This window comes from Monodelphis domestica, chromosome 1 (genome assembly GCF_027887165.1).
Source record: "Monodelphis domestica isolate mMonDom1 chromosome 1, mMonDom1.pri, whole genome shotgun sequence".
NCBI lineage: Eukaryota > Metazoa > Chordata > Mammalia > Didelphimorphia > Didelphidae > Monodelphis > Monodelphis domestica.
The window spans coordinates 198,713,252-198,725,954 of NC_077227.1; the positions used below are offsets into that span (position 1 = coordinate 198,713,252).

Below are 12,703 nucleotides of genomic sequence, written 5' to 3' on the forward strand. Positions count from 1 at the left end.
TTCCTCTCCCTCTCTCATTATATCTCTCTCTCTCTCACTCCTCCCAACTCCTTAGCCCCCCCCCAAGCCTAATTCTTTGCTAATTTTGTTCCTTAGACTCTCTTACATCCCAGAATGAAGTTGAAGCACCTGAAGATAGTTTTCCAGTAAGTATTCTCTCACACTTTAAATGCACTAAGTAATAAATGATAGCCGAATCTTTGGGGGATTTATATTTGTTAAATGTGTTGATAATTTAAAATCATCTTAAAATTTAATAAATTATAGCTGACAAAGTAGAAATAAAATTGGTTTATAGAAAAAAGGCAGAATTTTTAAAATGTATTTAATTTTGTAAAGGTATATATTTTGCCTACATGTGATTATCCAATTTCCTCCAGCAGATATTGAAATTAAAAGTGGAGACCTCCTCTGACTTCTTTGTAGTGATGAAGCCAGCAGATATATGGATACATTTTATTTAAATACCATTTTCCAATAGGTTACGTACCATAATTATATACATTATAGTTGCAGATAATTTTGTGAAGTCAAAAATTTTTTAATAGAAGCATTCATAAGTTTCTGTAGTAATCAGTTGAAAGAGAACATTGTTTTTATTCTATATTCATGATTTTTGGTGGAATTCTCTTAAGTTAGAGAGGAGTTAGAAAGTAGACAAAAAAGTCAGGCAAGCAAAATAGAGATAAGACTAGCTGATATGGTTTTCAATCACATTTCCAGCTTCAAAATCCTTTCCTCGTAACGCCCTTTTTTTTCCAGATGAAGTAACTAAAAGTCTAAAATTAAAATAAAATGACTTGTCAAGGACATTATATTGAGGGAGTGTTAGATGAAGTCCAACATTGTTTTAGCTACTCCTTGCTGATTCCAAGAACAGCAAAAAGACTAGCCTCAGATCAGAGACTTAAAACAGAAGACTTAAGTGGAACAACAACTTTTAATTCTCTTGGGCCCTTTTAATTTCCTCTTTTCCTCATTTTTCATTCCCCATATTCCAGAGGATCTGGTAAGAAGGATTTAAAGACCCTCATTCACAGGGGACAAACACCTTAGAAATGGTTTTTCAAATACAGTAGAAATTAAGCAGTTGCTATTTTTTATTTTAAAAAGTGGGGAAAAAAAGCACTTTTCTTTAAAATTAATTTGATTCTGCCTAAAGATATTTGCTTCTTGCTTTATATTTTTTTTATTTGGTTTCACTGATCAGAATTTAAAACAAGCTTATTGTTTTTTACCTACATATGAGAAATCTTAACATAAGTCAACTAGTACCCCCTCTCTTCTTTAATAGAAGCTTGCATAGATATACCTATTCCTGTATTCCAAAGGGATGTGCAAACAGTAAAGCTTCCTCTTCACATGATTATTCTAACCTAGATTATTTATCAAATTAAACATGATAAGCAAATAAAAGGATAAAGTTGAAGAGATTCTGGTATTTTATAATTTGTTGGCTGTATAACATCACCAAAAAGGTTATTAAATGTGCTTGTCCAATACTTTGTTTTTGAGAAAATCTTAGAGTCATTGAAAATGCTTCACAATGTTCCCCTACTACAATCAAGCTCATTTTCATCCTTTAAATTTTGGACCACATTAATTGTCTTTCTATAGTAACTTACTATGATAGAAGTATTGATGGGTGAATGCAGTAGATTGCCCATACTTTGACTTCCATGTGCAAAAGCTTATCTTTAATTTTCAACTAAAATGAGTAATAGTAGGAAATTTAAAATCTATTAATTGGATAGTAAAAAAAAAATTAGATATATTCATTTCTAACCAGATATTTTTTGTGATAGAAATGATGACTTTGTGGGAATTTAAATCATAAATTCCTTTAGGGCAAGTATAACATTTTTACTGTTCCTTGAGATCTATTTTATAGTTACTTAAACCAAAGTCTTTTAAACTTGTAGTATTTGATTCTTTAAAAGATTATGTAGGAATAAAACTTGAATGCATTTTACATTCATTCTCTTTCTTTAGCTTTTCTAATGAGCTAATTAATGTCTCTATATTTTCTAAGGCTGGCCCATGCTTGTTTTAAGATATATTTTACTATTTTTCATGCCAAGATTGCAAGTTCTAACACTTGAAGCTTATTATTTAGGTGTATTGGAATGATCAAGAATCCACCAAGCTCATCTCAATAAATTTCAAGTTAGAAAAGTAGAAAATCTCAAATTTCATGCTCCAGGCAAATGAAAGATGAAACTTGATTAGTTTTGAACAAGAAATTGACATCTTTTCTCCTTTGACCCCAAAAGGTGCTTAACTGACTTATTCTTTGTCAGGATTAGCTATTGTAATTTTTGTGCCAAAAGTGGTAAATTAAAAAAAAGAAAAGGACTGATACCTCTGTTGTCTTGAGTGGTTTTGCTTCAGGCAGGCAGGATGTGAATTTTTCATGTACTGATTTGCAGAGGTAACATTTAATGAGGCTTTTCTGTCTGAAGACAAAGTTGAAAGACCTAAGCTTTCTTGCAAATGAGTTTTATGGCACCCCTATAATAAGTATAATCCTGCAGTAATTCACAAAGAACTTTGCAAGTTTTAAGTTGATTTTTTTCATGCATATTATGTGAATAGATAGTTTCTGTACAATGTTTTCATGTGTAGGATTCATTAAATAGAATATAGTTGTAGCTACTGTTTTTAACTACATAGCCCAATTCCAGGCAGTAAAATATGGTCACTGACATATTATTTTTCCTATTTATGCAAAATTAATTTTGTCATTTAAAATTTTACCTAACTTTGTTTACGTAGACTATTTGAATAAACAGTTAAGATTGATGTGTTTTTTTAATCCATTTTTATGATTTAGAGTTAGCCATTGTTTTCCAATATACTGAACTACCTTTTCCTACATTGCACCATTATCAATTGTGGCATTCGTAGTGCTTAAACAAAAAGTTATTGTGCTATTATTTTTGAACTCAGCTCATTTAAGGGACAGAAAATAAATCAATTAAATGTTAGAATATTTTCATGAGAACATCACAATCTAGGTAAAAGCATAGCATAACTTGGTATTTTATTCCAAGTTTGTGATCAATCCCAAAAGAAAAAAAACAGGGCATTTTAAACATCAGAAACTTAACTAAAGTTTGTCTCTCTATTTAAATGAAGCAATAATTGCCCAAATTTTCCATTGCTATTAATAACCAAGCAGAAGAAAACTTTAGTCCCATGGAATACAACCATAAGAGGAGACTTCTTTGGAATAATGTGATCTCTGATCTCTTCTTCATAATCATTTATTTATTTGGAACAGAACATTGTTAAAGTGTTTGCAGAATTAACAGAAGGGGAAAAGTGAAGAGCAAATCTTTTGAAGAAGAGAGCAACTCAGTCTGGTTTTCATTTTCTCTACATCTGTCATCTGGCTTTGAGTTCTGTTGGACATCTACAGCTGTAGTCATTTTATTGCTTTCCCCAGCCTCCTTTTGCCTTTGCACACAGAAATGTTTTAGTTGTCTTGAGGAAAAAAAAAGTCACAGAATCTCTTAGCAACCATAGGACAATAATTATTATACCAGCAGCTGGGAGCAAACCAGATTTCCGTTGTGCATTAAAAACTGACGTGCATTACTTTATAGATTATGCATAGTCTAATCTGTGCCAGCAGTTTGCTTTGCTGACTGTGAGGTTAAAAGAATTAAATATTGGAGGTGTGGAATTGTTTTGGACATTTGAAGACAAGACAAATGCACATCTGTATGTTGAGGGGTTTTTTTGTGGTCTTTGTTGTATATTATATACTTCTTTCTTCCCAGAGAATTTTAAAAAAAATTTAAACTCATGTTCTCCAAGTAGCATAATAGATTATCATAGTAGTGATTTACTTTGGATTCTATCAGTATTTCCATTAAGTGGTATTTTTCAGGTGTTTATAACTAATAAAAAAAGACTCATTGGATTGTACATGTAAATATTAACATGTGCATGTGTGTATGTGTGTGCATGAGAGAGAAGTAAAATAACTTATTGAACCATTTCCCATTTTTATGGCCTTTTAGTATACCTCGAAACCTATACCTCTTTATAATAAAATTGGGTAGATTATAATGTAATACCTAATCACATGAACATTCTTGCGAGCCGGAAGGTACTTCATTAACTGAAAAAGATACTGTCCAGATTTTCAGACTAATACTTAATCCTTTTGAACAGTTATTTCATAATTCTATTTCTAGAGTCTAGTATTATTACAAATCATAAAAGAGAAAATCATAACCCTCAGATTATTATTTTTAGTTTAAAGAGAAGCAGAAGCAAAATTTATAACAAATACAAATACTGACTCATTAATGGTATTTAGAGCTTCTTTTATTTGATTGAAGAATTATAGTTGTGTGTTTGAATTTGCATATGTTAAAAATTAACATGTATTGAGTAGAAAGGAAACATATCCGGAATTAAGATACATAATATCCAGAATCCTTAACCTTTAAAAAAAATTATTCTCCCCAGAGAGTTAGGAAGTTATTAGTAAAAAAAGTTCTCATCTTTAACCTTTAAAATGTGATGGTGTATTATTCACAACTTAACTATAAATTAAACTTTAGCAGGTTATATGCTGCCTTTTCCAACAGTAATTTATTTGGATAGTCTTTTTTTAAAAAATGTTATTCCTACATCAAATAATTATAATTTGGCTATATTCTCCTAGGCACATTTGTAAAATTATTGGGATTTTGAGTTGTTTCTAAATTGGCAGGTTAGTTATGGAGTATTTCATGGTACTACATTTGGATAACCACAAAGTGAAACAGCATAGTTTATTTAATGAAAATTACAAAGTCATGTATCCTGGATATCTTCTTTTTTTCCAACAAAATCATATGCTTATTTTAACTTCTCTGTATTTGTGGCCAAATAATTTATGTACTAAAAGCTCTTTTATTCTATGGTTATCTCAACCAAACCAATGTTCCTCTCAAACTGCCTATTTTTAAAACTGTATGATTGATTCACTTTTTCAGATTATACAGGCCTTCAATGCTGTGTAAGTCACTTTTGGTACTGTGCAGTAGCCAACTTATACTTATTATATGTCTTTGTGTTGGCCCTTTGTAAATTTAATTCCAAGGCTCTAATGCTCAAAGACTAATAGCCATATAGCATCACCAGAAAAAAATATATTGCTTTTTTTTATTATCTTTTAGTGAGCAATTTGGAATCAATGAAAGCACTGCAGATTTCTCTTCCTTCTCATTTCTGATATCAACTCTTCTGTATTTGCAGTGACTCTCCAATATGTATTTGATGACTTAATTTAAAAGTTACCCATCTACTGAGCTATGTGTCATAATATATACAATAGATTTTATATCCACTTGTTTTGTTTTGGGTTTTTTTTTTTTCAGTATAGCTAATTAAAATAGTGCCTGTTGCATTGCTATGGATTTCAATAAGACTGTTATAACAGGGTTCATTGAAATTAGTACAATGTCATCTCCAAGAAGAAGCTAATTATTCTTTAGAAATTTAATATATGTTTGGAAGAAATTCCTTAGAAAACAATCTCCATGACTAAGTTTTGGCTCTGTCAGATCTTTCTTTAAAATCGGTAAATAGTAAAAAGAAATGAAAATATTTTTTTAAAATGGGGGCAGCTGTGTAACTCAGTAGATTGAGAGCCAGGCCTTTTGGTGGGAGTTCCTAGATTGAAATGTGGTCTCAGACACTTCCTAGCTGTATGTCCCTGGGCATAATATTGATTCTAAGACTGAAAATAAAGGTTTTTAAATGATAATAAAAAAAAGTAAATAGCATAGTGAAAATGTTTTCATCAAGAATATTCCATTTGGGAGTTGGATTATGGTTTTTTTAAAAAAAATATCCTGAGAATTAATCTCTAAATCCCTTTAAAATTGTGTTGCCTTTTAGCCAGAGATGTATTAGTAAATAATTTACAGCTGCCTCTCCAGTTAAAAAAAAAGTTACATGCCATATACATAATGTTTTATTTATCTCTGTTCTTAACATTTTTGCCTTTTTTTCTTTTTTTTTTTTGGTCGAGAAAATCCAAGTCATTTTTATCACATCTCAGGAACCAATCAAAATCTCTCAATTTGCTTAGCACTACTGGGGCGGGGGGGGGGGGGGGAGTGCTTGTGGTCTTTTAGGACTAAGTATTAATGACTAAGGTTAGTGACTTACTGAATGTTAAGTAGGGTTACTTCAGGTTCCTAATTAATTAACTTAAACCAGACAAAGGGAATAAAAAATTCCTTTTCCACACCATGTTTATTCAGATCCAGTTAAAAAGCCCAACTTTTTCTTTCTTTAAATGTTATAAGTACCACTTTTTCACATTGTACATTAAATTACATAGGTCATGAAATCTAAATGTTCCATTATAATTAAGCATTGGAATGGGTTGCTGAAAAAGTGCCTAGGGAACTATTCCATTTAATACATTTGTTGTTTCTAATGTTTATATATACTCACATAACTTGATATAACTCAATTTCAGGCCAAAGTCTATCTTTAACCCTTTGGAGCAACAGTACTGCTTCTAATCTTCTTTCCTCTTATGTAATACTTTATCATTTAACTTGTGATCTCAACTGATATTGCCCTTGAGTTTCATATTAATAGTATGGCTAAAGTTGTTTTCTGGGTTCTTTCAAGTACAGCATAGTGAAGTAGAAAAAGCTGGTTTTAGAATCATATTTCTACTTGTCCACTTATTGTGGAAAGGAAAACTAAAGCAAGTTCTGGACTTTCTGCCACTGAGTTGGAATCAACAGCAGTTTGGAGTATTAGAGAGAAGATATTGACAAGACTGACAGTTGGTGAGGGAAGGGGCAACTGGGAGTGGCAGTTGGTCTTGTGACTCACACTCTCTTCCTGGCCCTGGAATGGGAAGGAGCCTCTCTCCCTGTCTCTAGATAGAAGTGCCTCTATTCCTGAATTTCCAAACTGTGTGCTCTACCTGTCCTGTGATCATATCATTGTATAAAAGGACTTAAGGGAAGCAGTTTGGACTGTAAGGCTGGTCTTTAGGGGCATTAACCCGAAGAGATAGGCCCAACCAGCTCCGAAGGTCAGAACTTTTCTCCATCTTGCTGTCTACTGTGAAGACTTTGAATTTAAGAAAACTAGTACAGATTAGCATAGACAGGAATAAAAGAAACCCTCTACCAACCTGTGAGGCCTGGCCTCAGCTCAAAAGCTGAAAGAGACTCAAACCTCATCTAGGGAAATCCCTCTTCCTGATACCTCCCCAATCCAAATTTGTTATTAAAAGTTATATTTATTTAAATAAGCACAGTCAGATAATTTTCAGGGGACATAGAGGGAGCTGAACCTCAGGACAGCCATTCAACTATAAACGGTCCTTAGTGGACCCCTACTGGGTGACTAAGTCTGGGGGGGAGGCTTGTCCCTCAGGAGGGTCTGTGCTTACCTGCTATGGGGTATCTGCAACATCATTCTATAGAGAAGACGTCCCCTCAGACCCATTTCTAAGTGGCCCATTTCTCGGGAACCCCATTTTTCAAAAATAGTCTCTGGGCAGGGGGCATCTCTCTTCTTTTACCTCACCGGCAGCCATATTTCCTCTCTCCCTTCAACTCTATTTCCTGCTATAAAACCTTCCATATCCCCTCTTCAATCCCACACAATTTCCCCTATAAATATTACAGTTTTGGTGAGCCAGCTAGAAGGAGTTTTTTACGGTCTTGGTAACAAACTTTAGCAAATGGGTATGCAAGAAGACTGTCATCCACATAGTGCATGATTTTGCTTTCTTTGAATTGGATGTTCTTTAAATCTTGTTGCAAGATTTGGCAAAATGCTGTTGGGCTATTGCAGAATCCCATTGGTAATCTTCCCCATGTCATCTGAGTTCCATTCCAAGTGAAAGCAAAGATTTTTTTGGCTTTCCTTTGCAATTGGAATGCTAAAATAAGCACTACACAGATCAATGACAGTATAATATCTAGATTTACTTGGAATTTCTGAAATTATTTTAGATGGGCTTGGAATGACTGCGTGGTACTTTTTTACAAAGTTATTTACTGCTGTTGACCAGTCTCCATTGAACTTTTCCTTCAGAGTCACATTTTGCTTTCTTTATGGGTATTATTGATGTGTTATATTCTAAAATTGTTGGAACTAAATTTTTCTGATCTAACAATCTTTGGATAATTGGGTTGATTCCATCTATGGCTTCTTTACTAAGTTTGTATTGTGGCATCTTTGGTGGTGTCCCTTCTTTAACTTCTACTTTTATTGATGTTGCTGACTTCAGAATTCCCTACATCTGTTGAATGTGTAGCCCAAAGTCCTTCTGGTATATCACTTGGTATTTCAAATATTGTACCTTCATTCTGAACTTGTTCATCATCCACTTGCCCCATGAACAGCAATGGATAATGTTTTAAGAGTCTTTGGGTAGATGTAGAAAGATTTTCCCTGATTTATCACATTGAATGGTGGCTCCAATTTTACACAAAAAATCTCTGCCAAGAAGGTTGATTGGGCATTCTGGGATTAGCAAGAATGTATGTTCTGTTGTTAGGGGTCCTAGAGTTACCATTTTTTATTTTAGTTTTGGTACTCTTTGTTTTTTCCCTGTAAGCCCCCATTATTTTTATTTAACTTGTGATTTGATTGTCTTCAGGAGACATTTAAAACAGATTTAGTTGCCTCTGTATTGTTAAGAGCTAGGTAGATTTCATTAACCACTTTTATCATGACCCTTGGTTGTGTGTTCTCATTGTTGACATACTTGGACCATAAGTCCATTTTGTTCATATCCCAATTTTGTTCTTCAGCTACAGACTTTTCTTGTTGCTTTGAACATTCATTTTGTAATCCATCATCAGTTTACAATGGAATTGCATTATCATGGAGACTTAAAGATGATATGATCATGTTTGTGTTTGCTTTTTCTTGTGCAGTTACTATAGGTTGGAATTCTTTGGCATAAGGATTTAAGTTTGACTTTTCTATTATGTCATTGTTATGTTCTTTTGTAATATCATCCCTGCTTTCAGTGACATTGTCTCCAGGGGGTCTGCTAATTTTAATGTTATCTGTTATTGCATTTTCCTCCCCACTGGCCCGTTCTGTTGTTTGCTCATGTGCTTCAGTTAATTCATTTGCAGTTTGTTTAGAATTGTTAGAACCCTCTACTATTTGTATCTCATGGTTCTGTTTTTTTGTTCTATACTTTCTGTTTCTAAACTATATTCTTTTTGTTAAGTTACTTTTGTCTTGTGCCAAGACATGTTGCAATTCACTGTTGCTTAGATCTAATCTTTGTTAATTTTTGTTCATTGCTTTTAAAGTTATAATGTCCTAATAAGTTTAAGGTTTGTGTATTACAGACTTTTGCCAGTTCTGTTCCTTTCTCTTTATTTGTAGCTTGTTCCACTGTTGCAAAAATTTTCTCTCTAATCTCTGTTCTTCTTCTATCTGTTGTTTAGTTTTATTTGGTGCTTTTGGGCCCCCAAGTTCTATTTACATGTAATTTCCTTCCTTTTTATTTTCCCCATTTCCTTTCCCATTTTTCCTTTTTGATGTTACCCCATGTACCTGGGTTCATAACTGACTTTGTTTGGCAGCACCTGAGACTACTTGCGAATAACGTGGTTTCACTTGTTGTTGGATGTATCTCTCCATGGTTTCTAAATTTGGTGCTTTCAATGAATTCTTGCAATTACAATTACAACATTTTGTATTTGTTTGTGTATTGTTGCTGCTATGCTTTATGTTGCTTTTCCAGGCCTTCTGTTTGTTGTTAGCTTGGACTAATTGTGCCTTTAAGTAAATCTCGAACCATGTGACCCATTTTTCCCATAGGAAACATTTGGGTACATTTCTCCTTTGATTGTTTTGTGTGTAATTTCTTGTGGGTTTGTATGATTGCAGAGTGGCTAGATTTTTTATTTCTTCAATTTCTTTATGTTTAATTGTGCTATTTGCCTCCTTAAGCTTGGTTTTAAACTCTTTTATTATTTCATCCTTTTCCTCTAGGATTTCTTTATGACCTGTGAATATGTAAGTTTCCGTTTTTCTTAAATCTTCCAGACTTAGTGTTTCCCAGTCTGGGCATTGAAGTTTAAAATATGATCTAATAGATGTGTTACAAATTGTCTCCTTATGTGCTGGAGATTTTGTTCAGTAAATTTTCAAATCCAAGCACATCCTCTGCTACTTTAGTCACTCTAGTGAGGAACTTTGATGGATGTTCCCCACTTTTCTGTCTCAATTTCTCAAATTGTCCCCAAGTATCTGGTCTTTTTTGTAAAACTTTTCATTGCCTCTAATAGATCTTCTCTGGCCTTTTTTAGATGACACAGATTTGCATTATTAGGTAACTCTAAGTCTGTTCCTTCCTCTGGCCATGATGTTAAATTTGGATTGTTTCTAGTTTCATCAATAAATTGTTGTTTTTCCCTTTTTGAAAATAATTCTGAGAGAAGAATTTCAGTGTCCTGGAAATTTGGATCATAAAGCCTAATTGCTCTTTTAAATTCTTTCAAACATCTCACAGGCTCTGAAAACCAGGAAGGCATCCATTTTTTCAGACTTTCAAGGTCTGCTACTATAAATGACTTATGTGTTTTAATATGAATTATTCTGCTGTCTGGTTGTAGGCCTGTTTGATCTCTTAGTGGCAATATTGGTATTCCACCTTCAGCCCCATCTGTTTTTCCTTGCTTAACCTGTATTGTTATTTTTAGGTACGTCTTGTTGTGTGTTGATATATTTCCCATTTTGTTTCTGTTCAGTCAGTTGTTTAATCATTTGCTTTAGTTGTGTGATCTCCTCCCTCGTGGCTAAAATCATCATGGTCATTTCATTGCCTTTTACTTTTTTCCCTTAAATTAGATACACACCTTTTTTTTTTAGGGCATAGTATAATTGGATTAAGAATAATGCTCCAGCATATGTGGGAATGAATGAAATCAGTAGATTTACACTTATCTTCAGCCATTGAAAACTTTCATAGATGGTAAGCAGAAAATAAATATAATCTGGAATCTTGACAAAAAATAAATTATAAAACATATAAAAGAAATGTCCAATCAAGACTAGATAACCCATGGCAAGTACTTGTTTCTTTGCTGTCTTGTATCTTGACAAGCCTTTTGCAAAGGAAAAGTATATTTTTAAGTCTGGCCCTTTAAGAGTCACCTCCTCCCTTCAGAAGGAGTGGTTTCTTTTAGCTGTGGTTTTGCTAGGTAGATTAGTTGCACTCAACATTGCTCTCAAAATGGCTGCTTTCCACAGTCACACAGACTTTTGAAATGTGTGTAGGCCCAATCTCTCTGAAACTTTTCTGACACCTCCAACTGCCTTCTTTTTCCCTAATTTCTTGACAAAATAGGCTGGAAAACCTAGCTGACTCTGCCAAAAACTTCTAATAGAGTTCTACTTGTCCATTTATTAACTGTGACTTCAGACAAGTCACTTGGACTCTCTGGACATCAGTTTACTTATCTCTACAAGGAAGGCTTGGACTAGAAAACCTTAGAGTTTTCTTCCAATGCTTCCAATTATTAATCTCTCACTTATCTTCTTTGGGAAATGGGAGGCAAAATGTACTTTCTCTGTCCAACTTCTGAAAGAAAATATCCATGATTTTTGGGTATAAAACTTTTGAGTAATCTGTAAATATTTAGCCTCTTTCATTTCTTGATCCACAGTCATATTTTTGAATGAAATTTTCATATTCTAAGCTTATTATCTCTTTTTATTGAGGTCACTTGAGTATCAATATGTATGTTGATTTATCTTAAAGGACAAATGATTGTATCAAATTCTTCCTTTAATTTCTCACTTTCTTTCTAGAAATATTTTTCTTTTTACCTGCATATATTTTGCTTATACTTACACACATTGATTCATTACTGGTAATTAGCATGAGGAAGTGTAATAAGTATTTCTTCTGTATTACACACTATTTTTTAAAAGGCTCATGACTGCTCTAAAACTTTTGAGATAACCTTGCACAGTATGCCTTATCTTATTTTGAACACTTTCAAGATTTGTAGTTGTAACTTATAAATCACTATAAAATTTAAGTGAAAATTAGTCATTCCATCAAATGTTTTAAAGTTAAAAATATCAGTATGAGGTTTATTACATTCCATTACACAATTGGGGATTTGTGTATATTAGAAAGACCTACACTCTATTGTTTCATACTTTGCTGTAAATTTAAAAAAATATTTCTACAAAATAGTGTATGTAGTCTTTTTTTTTTTTAAGATCTTAGGAGGATCTTGGTAAATGTCAATCCTGTCACAACTGTGACACAAAAATCTGTCAGGGAGATGGGAGGATAGCTGTTTGATCTTCTTTCTTCTACTCACTCCAGTATATAACAATCAATCACCAACATCAGCCACACCAAAGCCTCAGCCTAGGTCAGAAAAAAGCCAGTCTCTCCCTTGGTCAGAAACCAAGGAAGTCTCTCAGTTTATCTCCTGGCCAGGCAAATGTTTTTGAAGCCCTTAATGTTAAATTCTGACCTGTATTTGTCAAGAGCAATCTTCTTGTCACTTTACAAAATCTTTCACATATTCTGTTTCTTATATACTTGAAAGGATTTCAGTGGTCATCTAGACCAGCCTGTACTTGAACAGAAAACTTTCTATAACATCCTCAACATGTTTGATGTTTTTTAAAAAAAATTTTTTTTAATAATTGGTACTATTACAAACATAGG

The 12,703-nt window shown here is 33.2% G+C and overlaps 1 protein-coding gene across 2 annotated transcripts in view; it reads left to right on the forward strand.

Annotated features, from left to right (window-relative positions):
* The window catches only part of SPRED1 (sprouty related EVH1 domain containing 1), a 146,559-nt gene that overhangs the window by 112,685 nt on the left and 21,171 nt on the right, over window positions 1-12,703 (forward strand). For both annotated transcript variants that reach the window (XM_007480021.3, XM_056810244.1), the window contains exon 4: window positions 97-146. In XM_007480021.3, coding sequence (XP_007480083.1) covers window positions 97-146 — 50 coding nt within the window. The remainder of the gene's footprint in view (window positions 1-96; window positions 147-12,703) is intronic.